At 33.1% G+C, this 18,099-nt stretch overlaps 1 protein-coding gene across 10 annotated transcripts in view; it reads left to right on the top strand.

Annotated features, from left to right (window-relative positions):
• The window catches only part of Dmd (dystrophin), a 2,486,572-nt gene that overhangs the window by 1,256,444 nt on the left and 1,212,029 nt on the right, over positions 1-18,099 (top strand). For all 10 annotated transcript variants that reach the window (XM_004850043.4, XM_087189971.1, XM_087189973.1 and 7 more), the window contains 2 exons: positions 16,723-16,902; positions 17,215-17,343. In XM_004850043.4, coding sequence (XP_004850100.2) covers positions 16,723-16,902; positions 17,215-17,343 — 309 coding nt within the window. The remainder of the gene's footprint in view (positions 1-16,722; positions 16,903-17,214; positions 17,344-18,099) is intronic.

The following is an 18,099-nucleotide window of genomic DNA, read 5'->3' on the forward strand; positions in this document are numbered from 1 at the left end:
ATTTTCACCCTTCTCAAAACTTAATCAGTAGTGTAGTTTAGCTGCATGTACCATATTTCAAGACCATGATAAAAACCAATAGTAAGCTTTAGCAAGGTCTCTTCAAAACTTACCTGGAATTAGTCCTTAAGAAATAAATACATCTGGGGGCCAGTCTAAACACCTGTATCAGAGTGTGCCCCCTCCACTACCTAAGCTGGAGTCATTTCTAATTAAAGCTTTTTTTGTATGAAAGGCAAGTCAAGCAAGGCAAACCAAAGCAAAACAAAGAAAAGAAAAGAAAAGAAAAGAAAAAATGTATCAACTAGGTGTGGTGGAACATTCTTATATCCCAGCACTCAGAGAGGCTTAGGCAGAAGGATCACAAGTTTGAGACTAACCTGGGCAATTGAGCAAGACCATACCTCAAAATTATATATATATATAATTATATATTTTATATAAATTATATATAATTAATATATATAATCATATATGTAAATAACATATAATTATATAATTATATTCTATTATATAATTATATAAATATATTATATTCTATAATTATAATTATAGAATATAACATATAATTATATAATTATATTCTATTATATAATTATATAAATATATTATATTCTATAATTATAATTATAGAATATAATATATAATTTATATATATATATATATATATATAAAATGGGCTTAGAATATAGCTTAGTGGTAGAGCATCCTTGAGTTCCATCCTCAGTTCCAGAAAGAGAGATAGACAGACATATAGACAGACAGGAAGGAAGCAAAGAAGAAGAAAGGAAGGGAGGAAGAAAATCATTAGGTAGAAAGTTAGTCCAGAAATAAGGCTCTATGTTTATCTACCTTTCCTAAGACTAACCTTCCCAAATGAACATCACAGCTACAAAAAGGACAAGGGCACAGTGCGTATAGACAGTTGGTTTCGATAGGACTTGAAAGATCAGAAATTTTCCAAGGTCAAAATCAAGATACATCTGAAGGAGTCTCTGTGAAGGAACTATCATTTCTATCACAAAAGAGCATAGGGCCTCCTTTCATCCTAGTGGGTAAATTCCTGTCCTTTCTTCGACAACCAGGCAATCAGATGTTTATATCTGCCTAGAATGTAAGGTCAAAGCACTCCTAGCTTAATATTTTTTTAATTTTTTACAGTTGCTTCACTACTAGTTTTTTGAAAATGATAGAAATGAAATAGCTAATATTAATGTTTCCATCTCAAAATTTACCAAGGCATTGGACCATTTAGGTTTAAACAATCATAGTACTATATACCCACTCTTGTTTTCTTTATTTAAAATTTTTTTTAATATTCCACAAATTTATTAAAATTGACATGTTTAATCTCTTCAAAGAGCATCCACCCAGCTACCTGCAATGAAGATGGATTTTAGTGCCTATTTCCAGATTTCAACTCATAATAGCAATTGGGGAACACAGAGTATCAGATCTTTTCTCATCACCAAGTAATCAGTGAGATGATTTCTTTAATTAACATGTATCTGCCTATATTAACTAGCTGTTTAAGAAATCTATGCTTTATTTTAAATTTAGTATGGCTATCCAGATTATCTAAAGTTGAGAAATTTTACGTACATTGTATAAAAACTTAAAATCATATAGTGAGGACATAACTAAAATCTAGTTTCATCCAAATTTAAGGAATAAGTAGCAGTAAAAATTAATTATATAAAAATTTTCAAATAAATAATAGCAAATGAAATTCCCCTTCTTTTCATTGAGAATAAATGAGTGCTAGAGATATGACATTGAATTACAACTATTATTTCAGAATGGAAAGGAAAAATTATGAGAAAAGAAAAAAAAAATGGAAACGAAGTCTATGTAAATAGGGAAGGGTGGGGGGGATGAAGGGAGCACAGATAATGGGGAAAAAATAAGAACTAAGATACATCATGTACAGGTACAAGCACCCAATGATAAATGTAAATGTATTGTATACCTAAAATGTACCAATTAAAGAATTTAAGAAAAAAAAACTATTATTTCAGAAACATATATTGTATGAATTATAGTAAAGATGTATCAGCCTTATTTTTTCCTTATTCATATATATATTACATCTCTAGATTGTTTAGATTAAAATAACAGTAGCAATTTTATGCTTAAGTACAGCTGGGCTGCTGTAAGAAACCCCTCCCCCCCAAAAAAAAGAAAAAAGAAAGAACCCAAAAATATAGCAGCTCAAAGAAGATAGATATGTATTTCTATCTCATGGTAGGTTGGTAGTGCAGGGTAAGGGAAATAGATTTGCTACATGAAATAATCCCAAGTGTTGGTTCATTTTCAACTGACCACTTTGCAGTCATCTGTGTATTTTTATTACCAAGGAAAAGCTTGCTCACCATTGACATACCTTTCTGTAGCCCAGGATAAAGGAGTTAATGAAGTGAGGACAACCAGTTCTCTTTTAAAGATGTACTCTAAGAGCTCCATGCATTATTTCTGCTTTTATTCCATTTGCAAGATCTCACATAGGAGATAACAAAATATGGTCTCTAGTTGAGTGATTTTGTAACCTACTGAAAATGCACTGTACCAACATGAGTAGAGAGAATGTATTCTGAGGACAATTATCTTGGACTGAACAGTATCAGACCCTCCTTTTATATCATTAAAAAGACAGAAAAAAGGCCTGCATGACATCTCTCTCTCTTTATAAAACATACATGACATAGTAAAGGCAGTTCTTAGCATATGTACCCAGAAATAAACAAAAGATCCCAAGATATTTATGATCTAGTAAGCAATTAAATAGTAAAATACAAATGTGGCATATGATAGTAGACTTAAGGAATTCACAAAAATCACCCAGACTTCATTTTCAGTAAATCTTATTTCCATGGGTCACATCTATGATTGCTCTGTGCAAATTGAATAAGTATACTGAATCAGTAGGGCTACCAAAACAAACCACTGCAGACCAGCGCTTTAAATAATAGAAATTTATTTTCTCAGAGTTCTGGGGGATGGAAGTACAAGATTAAGGTGTCAGGAGGGTGGTTCCTTCTGAGGCCTCTCTGCCTTCCTTACAGATTGAAACATCAAGTTCTTCCCATAGTATTCTCTCTAGACATGTTTGTGTTCCAAATTTCTCTTCTTATAAGGACACTAGTCATATCAGATTAGGCATCATCTTGATCTCATTTTAATACAGTTTCCTCTTTAAAATCTCTATCTCCAAATATGGTCACACTCTAAGGTGCTGGCAATTAGGACTTCATCATACAAATTTTGTAAATATATGGTCCAGCATATAACAGTGGAATAACATTATAAATGTAGTGTGGAATGCTATCATAATGTTGCATAAAGGAGCAGAGCCAGAAATATAGGGAATTTGAAAAACTCTGATTACAACTTATAAGCAAGCTATGAGAAATTTAAAATATTGTCAATATTCTGATAGAATTTTCTAGATCTTTGATCCAGTACAAAACATTGAGTGATCATGAATAATATATATATTATATTATCCTTATTAATATTATCTATTTTGCTATAGTCTGCTTCTACACAAAACATAAACAAAATGCTAAAGCACCATTAGAGAAAATGAACCAAAGATCAAAATTGAAATACAAGCTTAAAATAGTCTGAAGTAATTTTGTTCATTGTCTAGATTTTTCTAAAGAAATAGTTAACCAGGTAACTTCCATGAATATAATATCCAACAACTGAGATTTAAAATATAATTAGGCAACTGAACTTTTAAAGAGAAGTAGAATAGAATTTTTGTCTCTGGATACAGAAAATAATTTCTTTCTGGAGGTTTCCTCTGGAAAAAAAATTCATACTCTTCCCAACTGATAACAAATTTGTGTACTCTGCTGTGGAAAATAGGACATTTATGATCATGTTTATGGCATAGAACTAAAAGAATTCAATGTTAAAATTTTTAACAACACAGAGTTTTGTGTCAGTACCAAACATGAAGGCATTGGGTATTGAAGACTTTATTACCAAGCATAAAGAAAGAAAAATTTACCATCAACAACTCAAATGTATGTTGATTTCTCTCGGAAACTGGATCGGTTTCTCAGTGAATAGATTTACTTGAAAACACACTTCGGCTATTTAGCAATAAAGCTACTGAAAATAAAGTTCAGTAGCACTCTTAATTGTCAATATTATATAAAGAATTAATTGAGAATGATTTTTAAGGGGGCATGAAGTATAAAGAATTGACTTAGCGGTGATGTGCTTTTTAAGATCAAAACTAGAAAAGTTTGGAAGTAATGCTCCAATAGGAAAACCAGGGAAATCATCCTTTAAGTAATGAACATTTCACTAATTTATAATAATATAGGGTTCACTGCCTTTATGTAACATAAAAGTTTTAGAGTTTTTTTTTTTCTTTTTTAAGTAGCCACGATGTATACTTGGGAGAGTTTTCTATCCTCAATTAGAAAAGTATCGAGACTTTTAAATTCATTTTCAGTTTTACCTGCATTATGAAGATAAGGAAGGAAAATCTAACAATAAATTAGAATTTAGGCTTTCCTGGTCTGTCTTACTGTATATATTTATGTCCAGTTGTATATCAAAGCCCTTCTCATTACTGTTCGAACCTGATCTTTAAGGATCTGCAGCACTTGCATTTTGGCAAAGAAAGAAGAAGAATTAGATTCTGTAATACTCAGTTGGACATTTTGCCTCTTTTTCCAATCTATGGGGAGCCAGATAACTCGGGGTCTATAACATAATAACTACAACATCCATGAATCCTTGAGACATTTCCATGTGCTACTGGATTTTATTCATGAGTTTATTTAATAATGGATTTTTCATTGACACTTTGTCAATCATGGTTCTTTAAAAAAAATTCACCAATACCATCAAAATTCTAAGAAAGTTCCACCAACAAAACTGTTATCCAGTTTTCCTATAAAATACATCGAAAAAGGAATCAAGATATATCATGTACAGGTACAAATTCCTTATGATGAATGTGATCATTATGTATATCTAAAATGAACCAATAAAATTAAAATTAAAAAATAGAATAAACAAAATGAGAAAAGCATTATGGTGTGACTACCAGTGAAGTTAGCAGTGTGCACTTTCAGAGAAGTGCAACTGAAATTGAGATGAATTACTTCCAACATGTAAGGAAAACAAATAAACATCGAAGGGAAGAGTTTCTTGTCATATTGACCAATATTAGATTCATTCTTTCTAAACTTTGCATAGGCTAATAGGTCAATTCACCATTCTTCATCAAATGCTGGCCACTTAAAATAGGCAGGGAAAATTGCCTAAAACCATAAAGATATATTACAAATTCCATGCTTCTTGAAAAATATAATGAAATTGGAAACAAATAGTGCAAAGTAATATCATTTACAAAAAGGTTGAGGATATAAAAAGATACATAATGAAAATAGGAAAGTATGAATGACAATTTAAAACAATGACTACAGAAAAAGAGCTTTATCTGTGAGGAAAGAAAAGGAAAGAGAATGAGATATGCATAGTTAAGAAATGTATGTAATATTCTAAAATGGACTGTGAATACCGAAGTAATGATTAAAGTGTATATATTTTCTGTGTATGTTATATAATATATAGGAACATTTTGTGGTTTAGATCTAAAAGGACCCCCCAAAATCTTATGTGTTCAGGATTAGGGCTTTGGTGATTGGATCATGGGGTGCTGTACTTACCAGTTGTTAACCAGCCGACTGGGATTTTACAAGATGAAGCCTCGTCAGAAATGGTGGGTCACTGGAGATGTGATCCTGAAAAATATATATCTCACTCCCTGGCTCCTCTCTTTTCTCTCTCCTTCCTCGCTGCATAGGTTGAACAACTTTACTCTGCCATGTCTTTCTACCATGTCATTTCTGTTTTAGAGCCAGCTGAACATCAAACTAAAACCATGGGACAAAATAAACCTCTTCTTTAAATTGTAGGTGTCAGGCATTGTGTCCTAGTGATGGGGAAGTGACTAAGACAGAACATAACAAAACAAAACATATAAAAAGTCAAATGTTTGAGTGGCTTGCATTTAGAAATCCCTCTAGTCAGGTTCTATGAGATACTGTATGTCTTAATAATTAAGAAACAGGTATTACATTAGTCAGGTTCATGTTACTATAATGAAACACCCAAGGCAATTAATGTTATGATCAGGATGTCCCTTCAGGACATCTTGCACTCATTGATGGACTTCCTGCACTCGCAGGTGGGACTTTTGAAAGGTGATGTAATCATAGGGGCAATATATAGCTGACTTACTGTTAGGGAGTGGAGTCTGAATGGAAAAGGTGAGTTACTGGGAACTTGACCTGGACAAGTATACCTCCCTCCCTGGCTCCTCCCTTCTTTCCCTGCTTCCTAGCCACCATGAGCAGGTTTCCTGTACCAGACTCTCCCACAATTCTGCCAACCATGCAGGGGCTGACTTCTGAAACTGTGAGCCAAAATAAACCTCTCCTCCTTTAAGTTGCAGGTGTTGGGTATTGTGTTTAGGTTATGAAGAAAGGAACTAAGACAATTGACATATATAGAGAAAAAAATATTTTTTTTAAACTTACATTTCTGGAGATTCCAATCCAAGCTTGAGCAACCATATTGTGTTGGCCCGCTCCTGAGGACAGTACATTATGCAGAAAGTGTGTGGCACAGCAAACAACTTACATAATGACCTAGGAAGCAGAGACTGAGAGGACCAAAAGGGTCTCACAGACCTTTTTGAGGGTACCCTGCAATATGCCAAGGAACTCCCATAAGGCTCTACCTTTTGAAGGTTCCACCACCTTGTAGTAGCACCACATTAGGAACTAAGCCTTTAACCCATAGACCTTTGAAAGACACTACCCATATTCAAACCATAGCACATACCTACTAAAAATTGTTGGTTCCAAGATAATATAGCCACTGTGGATCTGGTTTAGCTATGCATCATCAAGAGACACTCCTGCTGATTAAGCAGCAAAGCAGGAACCTAGCAAATTCATTTTACCTAAGCCAGGGAAGAGCTTTATCTTTCCATATTTTCAAAGGGCATGGCTATAGGTTTCCTGGAGCTCATTAGTCACAGAAGTGAGTGACATGAACTGAGAAGCTAGAATTTCTGTCAAGATGCAGCCAAAGGAGGCATGTAAGTGGTCCATTTTTGTGAAAGCACTGCAAGTGTTATGGTCTTTTGATCACTCTATTTCAGAAGGAATCAGTATGAGAGAGGAAAGATATCCATATTAGTGGGTCTGGTAATAATGTCAGAAAGTAAGGTTCTCTGAAAATGATGCTGTTTCCCATATTGTAAGTAAGTAAGTGATGCAAAAACACAAATTTCCCTGTCTCTGATCTTAATTATCTTCTTAAAGTGTCCAAGACTAGCAGCAAAGTAGTTATTCATTTTTTCTAAGGATTTGGCAATCATATGGTTCCAGACTCTTCAATAGGAGGAATAATGTTAACTCTGAGACCATTCAAAGAGCTGACTTACTAGGGACTGTCCCAATTCTAGCTAACTTTTTGAGCTTCCTGCTAGAGAAAAATGTTTAAGACATTCACTCTTCAAGATGAAGGTAAATCAGACTAGAGTCAGATGAACTAGAGCAGAGATGAACAAACTTTAGCTGATGGGCCCAATGTATTTTGCTGCCTCTTTTTTACAATGATATTTATACAATGATATAAATGTATACAATAAAAATACAATAGAATTTCCATATATAATTGGTTGGGAAAATAAAAAATATTTTATGAGACAAAAATATATGGAATTCAAACATCAGTGTTCATGAATAAAGTTTTATTGGAATGTAGCTACTTCCATTTGTTTATTGTCTGTGGCTACTTTTTGCTACAATACCAGAATAGCAGTAGTAGTTAGGACATAAATGGCCTGCAAAACCTAAACACTGAAGATATGGACATTTACCAAACAAAGAAAAAATATGCCAACATCTGAACCGGAGTAAAGCTAATGTGAAAACAATGCTGTAAGCCTGACTATAGATTTTTGTCATGTCTCTTTTATGGATGATTATCAGGATGTTAGGATTGATAGTATCCTTTTGATACTCCAGAGATGTTGTAGGCGTAGTCTTTCGCAAGTATAATCTTTCATCTAAATTTTACTCCTGCTCAAAATTCAGTTGTCACACATTCAAAACCATAAATGCTAGAGCAAACACTTGGCCCTTTCAAAAGCTACTGGGTAGTGCATCACACGATTTTGGATGTTTAAAAGTGCCATCTACTTGAAGAGATCACTAAACCCAAGAATATCTGAAGTGTTTACTGTCAGATTCTTAGTGATCTACAAGAGAAAGAATGAGAGAACTTCCAGAAGTAGCTAGGATGAGTGTAGGGCTGATTAACTGAAGGGACAGCTACAAGCAAGACAATTATCCTATCTGGTCCCACACTGTAAACACGCTTCCAGATTGCAATTATAGAAAAAAAACTTGTAAAGGTCCAAATTGTTAAAAAGGTAAAGGAAAATACTTTAAAATTAAAGTATCAGGAGAGAGGTTTTATCAGAAATAAGATAAAAATTTGATAGTGAGAACTGAAAAGACAAACGAATAATACTTTATTTTGAAAATTCCTAAAGCAAGGTAATCCTTCCATGGTATTTTAAAATTCAAACAGTGTGCTTCAATCAGAGTAGCATTAAAGAGAGAAAAGTTAATATCTTGAAAGAATGGGCTATGCTTGTCTGTATGGTCTTGACATCAGAGATGCCTTGAGGGGGCAGTAAGTGTAACATTTGTATCCCACTAATGATCAGACGCTTTCCCTGTCATACTTCACAACACCCTGTTAATGGAGCTTACCAAGTTGAGATCAGAAACACTGATATCTATAGGGCATCACTGATGGGAGGAAATGGTAGGCAACTAGATTTCCAGCACTTGAAGTGTTTGACTATAGGCAGTGAACCGGATCCTTGAGCTGTTATGATAACCTTAACTCTCTGGGACTGTCATAAAGGCATTACTAATTTACTTGACAAGGGGACAGGGAAAATGTCTGTTTTCATCATTGATGCATCCTATGTGCATACATAATTCATCATATAGTACATGGTCATTAAATATCTGTTCAAACATAAATTGTGATTTAAGAGATAAAAATAAATACCAAAGTATTTCTTGGGAGAAAAGAAAAATATAAATGTACATTTAAAACTATTCAAGTTTTAGAACAAATGGAAACATGAATAACCTTATCAAATGCTCTCAATATAGATAAGGAAATAGAAGTAATGGTGCATAGTAAAACTTTAATTATTGCTGATTCTAACAGTTTTTTCCACTATACCAAATTGTTGGACATTTCATTTACCAGTGACTGTAAGATAATGTAACTCTAAAATACTACAAAAAGTATTCACTATCCACAAAAATAATAAAATAACCATAGCTAATTTTAAATAAGTCAATCTTTATAACATTAAAACTATGTACTTAAAACTAAAATCAAATCTATGTATTTATCACCTATTGCAGTCACTATACTATTCCCACTGACATTATTTTAGATTTTGAGTATTATTTTTTAATGTCTTAAAATGGGTCCAAAGGGGTAGGGGTGGTGGGAGGGGAAGGGGAAAGGAAAGAAGGGAAAGGAAAAATTACGAGAAAAGAAAAAAAAATGGAAATGAAGTTTATGTAAATAGGGAAGGGTGGAGGGGTGAAGGGTGCACAGGTAATGGGGAAAAAATAAGAACCAAGATACATCATGTACAGATACAAGCACCCAATGATAAATGTAAACGTGTTGTATACCTAAAATGTACCAATAAAAGAATTTAAGGAAAAATATTTTGATTAGTTGTACATAAGGAAATGAATTCTGTATTTCCATTTAATAGGCAAAAATGTTTAGTATATGAATTGAACATGAAAATATAGCAACAAGAAAGTCCATGTATATGCAATTTAATGGAAGTTTATTTCTCTGATGATCATATTGTTTGTAAAAGTTTATAAGATTTTCTGATTTAACTGCTAATATATTTCATATATTTCTAACTCAGTTTCATTCATCAAAAATTCCAAATAAGTTAAATAATGTGCTTCCATTAAACTCCTTCAATATCCATGGTGGCATCTGAAAATTAAAATGGTCAAGTGTAATTACCTGGAAAGATTCTTTGGTCTTATAATATATTTAAACCATCAGCTTTTATGATAATTCATATTTATCATTTTTTATAAATTGACCAGTAGATTTTATTAACAGTACTGCTAGTATACTATGAGTTGCCTGAGAATACCACACAGAAAATGTCAAATTCATTTCAGGGTATTAAATAATGCAAAATAATTTGTGTCTGAATTGCTATTTATTTAAGAAATTATTGTACTGTACGCATTTTTTTCAGGGACACGTTTTTAGAATATCCAACATCAAGAACAATTATCAGTTTCCTCTATTATTTTTGGATTGCCATTTTACTTCCAAAATTTAATGACTAACACCCAATAGAACCTCCAGACAGAATTTGTCTGTTCTCAACATTGGCGACATCTTGAAATCACCTGGGAAACTTGAAAAATGTACCAATATTCATGGCTCACTTCCAGAGATTCTGATTTCATTGGTCTGACTGAGTTTAGCCACTGCCTCTAATGTTCAGCGGAGTTGAGAACTTGTGGATAATATCATACAGGCAAGATTCATAAATTTTAAGTAGTCTGACAGGACCTACATTTAGTTCAGAAAACTATGTCCTGTATTGTTTTTAAACAATCAGCTTTCACTTTAAAGAGATTTGGTTTTTGCTCTTAAGCCCTAGATTATCTGGATAATTGCCTCAGCTTATCACTTCTTTTAGCTATAAAAGCATGAGAAGTATTACTTATTTCTAAAGTCTGTTACACTATCATACTCATGAAAAATTACATATCTTTTTTAAGGAGAGCACAGTAATTTATCTGTGAAGTGAAATAACACTAGCAGATCATTAACTTGGAACAATGAATGCATCAAGCAGCTGTTACTTAGAAAATAGAACATTTGTTAAATGCCATTGAAGTCACTATTCACTGTCATTATAGTTATAGCTATAATTTCTATTCTGCATATTCTGCTTTCATGAAATTCTTCTTTAATAGACAATACATTATTACTATAAAGTCAATACACATTACTATAAAATCCACTACTTAATGTTTTATATTCTTCTTTAGTCTATCATTATATTATTCCATCACATTAGTCTAATAGTAAAATATGTCCTAAACCTCAAGCTATGATAGAATACTGCAAGGGCCTGAAAAAGTTATTAATATCAAATTTAAGCATGTTTAAGACATATTAGATTGTATGTCATACCATTAATTTGATCTCAGCCATTGAGGATCAAAACACACACACTGCCCCTTTAAGCATTGACCAGATATTATGTAATATTTACATTCTCATGACTATGAGCTCCTTTTAAGATATCTTTTCTGATTGTATTAGTTGATCCTTCATCCATATTAGAAGAAGTATGAACAAAGGATAAAGAGCTGAAATAAGAATTTAGTAGTGTCCTAGTAGTACAGGGATACGTTTATAAGGAAATAGTGTGTAGGCACATATTTGACTAAATGTAAGGAGAAGACAGACACAATACCTAGGATAAAAGATGCCTAAGGGACTAAAAACTTGCAAAAGAGGGGTTGAGAATAATAGGACATCAGATAAACAAATTATCCTAAGAATATAAGTCCCAGAAAAATTACCAGGAAACTTGTGAAAGGCATTGGAAAACTTGGGATAATAACAGATAGGTAAGGAAGAAGATCAAACCCAAATGAGCTATATCTTCTAACCCTAGAGGAAAAATATTTGTGCATTTTTTCCAGTGAGAGCCGATAATTATTCCATGTTTTACCATTATATCTCTAAGTAAAATTAAAGAAAATGTTTTCATTATGTGATGGCATGATTACCAGAGACCAGCAAAACAGTTTGTTTCCATCCTGCTACTGCATCAGTGAATTGATGAGGTGTTCACTGAATACTGAACTTAATATATCACTTACAGTTTCAACAACTGGTTTAACTTGTAGATATGAGAAGCAAATAAGAAAATATTTTTCTTCATTTCCCTGAATATAGGGCATGTTTTCACAAGAAGAAATTAAACTAGTCTAACCATTCTTTTATTATAAAGAAATTAGAGTAGCATTTAAAAATTATCATGATTAGGAAGTAGACAGCAAGTTTATTTGAAATTGTGAAAGTTAGTGCTTAATATTTATAATATTTATTCTAGAGCTACCAATTCATAAAATTAAAAATATGAAAGAAAATAATGTTTTAGAATAGGTGTCAATTTATAATTATATTTAATTTTATTCATATAAGACGTTTTTCCTATGCCATGAAAACTCTTACTGTCAGGTATATAGTCCACATTTAGCTTCCCTTGAATCTCCAAAAGTGGGCTTACAAGTATCTCTTAGGTCAATAGAAAATACAATGTACACAATCTAGCTTTTTCTTCATCCTTAAAATCAACCCTTGGAGCTGACACATTACTGCATAAGGAAAAATAACTAAAGACCTGAGCTATGACTTAGTCAGCTTTTCATTCAATGAATTTGAAGTATCTCCTTCAGAAAGGTAGACCTTCCAGAACTTTCTCTATTCCTCCACAAGACATGAAAAGAAACCATGTGTGCTGAGGATTGAATTCCTTTCAAAATGAGGAAGTATCTTGAAATTTTTTCATCATCTTGCCAACCCTGTAAATCACTCTAGCTCCCTTAAAGGGGAAAGAATAAAGGTATAAAAAGAATGACAAAGGCAATAGCTTTAGTTTAGCTCTCAATCCATCTAGAGGTGCAGACATTCTTCTATTATGGAAAAACTATAGAGCATGGAAAAATGGTTCCTCGATGCCTCATAAAAAGTACATTTTTGTTTTAAAAATGTACCCTATATTCCCCTTTTGGTCATCTTTGATTCTCAACTTCATACCTCCTAATCACTTTGTAGTTTGCCTTCAGTAAATCCAAAATATACAACCCTCCACCTACAAGAGATACCTCTCCCTTGAAGACATTCATACTTATTCCAAGCATTAGAGGGATGTCCTCTCTAGTATGTTATCAAATTATCGCATTGAAGCTTTTTGCTGAAGGTACATTATAGGCACAAGTACATCAGGACATGCCGTTCACCTTTTTCCTTGTTTCTGGCACTGAATAGCATGGAATAAGGTTAATTTCAGGCATCTGGTGTACATTAACTAAGTAAAATTTTAGCAAGACCTTCGGAAAGTAAGATTAGCATATTGTTTGAGGTCTCAGATGTTGTTAAGGTACACTTTTGAACAAAAATACTTTTAGAAGGAAAACTTTAAAAATCATTAAATGGACACAATATTTTTCCTAACCCCAATTTTAGTATGTGTGCTACCGAAGCGAGCACAAAAATATTTAGAATAATTTCTCTTTCTTTCTCTTTCTTTCTTTCTTTCTTTCTTTCTTTCTTTCTTTTTTCGTTCTTTCTTTCTTTTTTTTTTTTGGTACTGGGGATCAAGCTTGGGACCTTGTACTTGCAAGGCAGGCAGTAGAACCACTGAGCTAAATCCAAGGCCCTAACTCCAAATAGAATTTTTACACATAGTTAAATACAGGTTTGCTCTTAAATGTCACATACAGAAGTTTAACTCAATATCTCTTTTTGCAGTAAAATGTAAATTTTATGTGACTCACTTTTGACCATAAACATTATAATCACATTATAATCATTAAGCACATGTCACTTTGATGATAACTTTAACATGTTGGAATATTATCCTATAATTTTGAGAATCTAGAAAGTCACCAGCAATTAAACAACATTTCCTAGCCCATTGTTTCCATTAAATGAATGAAATATCATTGGACATTAAACATTTTTTTAAAGTCACCTGGAAGATTTGGACAGATGTTTGATAAATAATAGTTATTTGTGATCTAGGAACTATTTACAATAATATGGCTTTAGTTCAAAACTTCTCTGATCTCTTCTGAGGTTTGGAATTTTTATTGCTTTTAAATGGCTTGCCTGGCATGTAAGAAACAGATCTATGTTCACAATACTTTTTATATCGATGCTAAAACATAACATCTTCATGAAGACATTTTAAGAGATAACTAGTGATCCATATATAAATTTAAATTAAACTTTGTGAGGTGTTGCCTTCGCAAATAATTCATGTGGAGTAATATGTTGTTAGTCTGAAATATAGGCAGTAGAGAATGTTCATTTCCATACATTTCCTTGAGAAATCCATACTCAAGTGTAAATGTTGAATGGCAGGGACTTTGCTTCTCTCTCAGTTTACCCACATTGCCTACAACAATGGCTAATGTCTGTGGTTGTAGAGGTTGTATATTACCTAAGGGTACAGGCAAAGGATTGAAAGGGATGAAATGTACTCCATGTCTACTCATAAATCATGCTTCACAGGGGCTATATTTACCCAAATGGGATACTTTTCATGATTTTCCAAAAGACATTGAGTAATATCACCTATGATCCTGATCCAGTAGTGACTGGCATCTAATTGGAATGTAATAAACATTTATGATTGGTATATAAACAGATTGATTTTATGAAATACTAAGCTCACTCATGTGCAACAAATTATACCTGCATAACAAATAAACATCTGGGTGGTAGCAGATATGTCTATTTTTGCATTAATTACCTTAATTTCAGATATTTTTATATTGAAGGAAACTACGGATACAAATGAATACCATAGAATTGAAGAAACAGTGATTGATTCTTATATACAATTTTTCATGCATTCCTTTTATCTAGTTTGGATGTCAAAGGCAAGAAAAACAACAACAACAAAAAATCCTCTTTTATTGTGAGTGGAGAAAGACATGAAAGACTGGGGGAAAGACAGCCACAGGGATTATTTAGGTGTATCATAAGGATAGAAAAGTCACACTGAGAGCATCTAGGGATAAGAAATGTGATCTAAATTTGTCTCATAGAAACAGTCTTTTACACGGACCATTTCTGTTGCTCTCTCTGCTTATATTTCATTTACCTCTCTGCAGTTGGACTTCCTGTACTTTCTTCTTATTGTTCTTCCTCAGTTCTGTTTTGACCTTAGCTCTCTGTGATAAAGATGTTGAGCTTCATTTGCAAGTGGCTTTTGAGCTCGGGTTATAATTATAGTCTTCATGCCTTTTAGTTAACCTTTTTGAGAAAGAATCTGTTATGATCTGGCTCAGGCCCCTGTGAATGTACAGCACCTGGCTGTCTAGGCAGACAACGGAAGAACTGGAATGGAGGCAGGAGCACAAGGTGGTCAGTCATGGGTGAACCCAAGAAAAGGACTGTAGGTAGGGCAGGCGGGAAACATTTGTACTTGGATCAGATTTTCCATCAACTCACTATATATTTTGTCATATCAGATGTGATTATCTTCACATTTTATAAATCAAGTCTTGGTAAATAGTGATATTCTTTTAGAGGATTTTAATCTGGAATACATAGACATAGAATTGAAGTCTGTGAACTTGCATTGGCAATATATGTTTTTATTTTTATTGGCCTCTAATTGCAATTAAACATTTTGTCCAGTATAAATGTGAGCAGCAAACCTCAATGATGGCACTACCTTTGACTTTGTCACCAGTAGAAATGACAAGTAATTCTATATCATGTCAAAGTCATTGCATATATCTGAAAATACTGTTTCTACTAATCACTACTTTGGAATTAGCCTAAATACCTGATATCTTGTTAGTTAATATGTTAGGAAAGAAAACATGTATTGTTACAGTATAATTTAAAAAAAATTATATTATATTACATTGTTCTTTAAATTTCAGTATAATTATTTTCATTTGAAATCGGGTTTATTTCATTTCATACTTTTAAAAATACAAAAGGGGTCCTTAAGCTTCATTTGATGTCAAAGAAATCTATGGCACCAAATAGGTAAACTAGAGGTGGCAAAACTATGGCACACATTGTGCACTGGGTACACAGAGCCCTCTGTCAGCATGTGAGCTAAGTCACCTCAGCCAAGGTGTGACAAATTATTAGCATGTATACAACAGCAAAGATCACAGTAATTGTGCAAAAGCACACCAAATTCAAACTTTACCTTTTAATAAAAAGTTGTTTGTATCATTGCAAGCTGTTATTGTGTTTTCCTTTTAAGGTAAATGATGTTAGTGTATAATTTATTTTTTTCTAAGCTAAAACCTCAGAATTCAGGTTTAATTGCAGTGTTGGCACATTGTGATAAATAAGTAGGTTTTGGGTTGCTATTTGGGCACTCAGGCTCTAAAAGGTTCACCATCACTGGGGTGAAAATTTCTGCTGTAGAAATACCGTGGCACCATATTGGTTGAGTTTCTTAAAACCAGGTCCCTACTTATGGATGAGTCTTCAAATGTTTGCAGTTAGCCACTTCATGTGCAAATTAGTAAATATAAATAAGTTTGTTTCCACAATATGTATGTTTAACTATTAAATATATATAGGCATATTGTAAACAAATAAAAAATTAATCAGATCTATATATGTTCCCTATACCCAGTAGCGAAAATACAGTGTATATGGCATGATATTCTGGTTCATAAAAAACATGATTTTTATGGTTCATGTTTACAATCTTACAAAGCCTTAACCTGGAAACCATACACACAACACTTTCACAAACATTAAATCCTAAGAATGTAATATGTTACTTGAAACTCAATGCTATCACTTTCACAGGCTACTCAAAAAGAGATTGAGAAGCAGAAGGTTCACGTGAAGAGTGTCACAGACCTAGGAGAGGCCTTGAAGACAGTGTTGGACAAGAAGGAGACCTTGGTGGAAGATAAACTCAGTCTTCTGAATAGTAACTGGATAGCAGTCACTTCCCGAGCAGAAGAGTGGCTAAACCTTTTGCTGGTAAGAGAAGACACTTGAAATTTTACCATTCCTGTCTGTAATGAGAAAAAAATTATGTAAGCATTCAGTAATAGCATTTGTGCTTGAAAATTATCCTCTAGTCTGCATATATGCTGGCTTTTCATTCTATATCTATAGATATCCATATTTTAATCCTTTATCTTTATACTTGTGCTATACTGTAGAGATCACACCTAAAAGTAATTAAAATGATGCAATATTTTTGTTTTTTTAGAATTGTATGAAGTAAAATACATTCTTTAAAAATATTGCCTAATGAATAATGTCATGGTGTGTCTCTGTACAATTAAGGAATACCAGAAACACATGGAAACCTTTGACCAGAATGTGGACCACATCACAAAGTGGATCATTCAGGCTGATACACTTTTGGATGAATCTGAGAAAAAGAAAGCCCAATATAAAGAAGACATACTTAAGGTAGCAAATAAAATATTGTGGAAAATGATTTTCAAACTGCACAACAGTTATGTCAATCATGTTTGTCCTAAAAGATACTGAGGACTTCTTAATAAGAGTAAAACAGCCCATCTTCTTTCCCTCCCTCCCTCCCTCCTTCCCTCCCTCCCTCCCTCCCTCCCTTCCTTCCTTCCTTCCTTCCTTCTTTCCTCATTTCTTCCTACTTGGGGAATTAATGGCAATGAAGAATCCTATAATCTGTACATCTGTTCAAATCCACCTCTCAGCTAATCACACCTAATTTAAAATCTGCTCAGAAAAGGAATCTAGAATCTATCCTGGTAGCATATTGCATTGTCCTGCCTATTTTAATGGCAGTACTACAAAGTTGTATCTTACGCTCATTAGTTTCCTGGCATCATGAAGCCAGGCCACCTAAGTAAACACCTGAAATGCAAACAGTTGGATAGTCTCCCTATACCACATCCCAATCAGTACAGGTTGAGAATCACTGATCCAAAAATCTACAATTCAAAATGTTCCAAAATCAAAAATGTTGACCATTGACATGATGTCACAAGTGGAAAATCCCACACCAAGAAACTTTGTTTCATGCACAAAATTATTTTAAAATATTGACTAAAATTACCATTAGGCTATGTATATAGGTGTATATGAAAAATAAATGAATTTCATATTGAGACTTGGGTTCCATCTACAAGATATATCATTATATAGATGCAAATATTCCAAAAGGTAAAAAGTTCAAAGTCAAAA

Source organism: Heterocephalus glaber, unplaced genomic scaffold, assembly GCF_053883595.1.
Source record: "Heterocephalus glaber isolate CG9 unplaced genomic scaffold, H.glaber_assembly_v1.0 deba00001547, whole genome shotgun sequence".
Taxonomy (NCBI): domain Eukaryota; kingdom Metazoa; phylum Chordata; class Mammalia; order Rodentia; family Bathyergidae; genus Heterocephalus; species Heterocephalus glaber.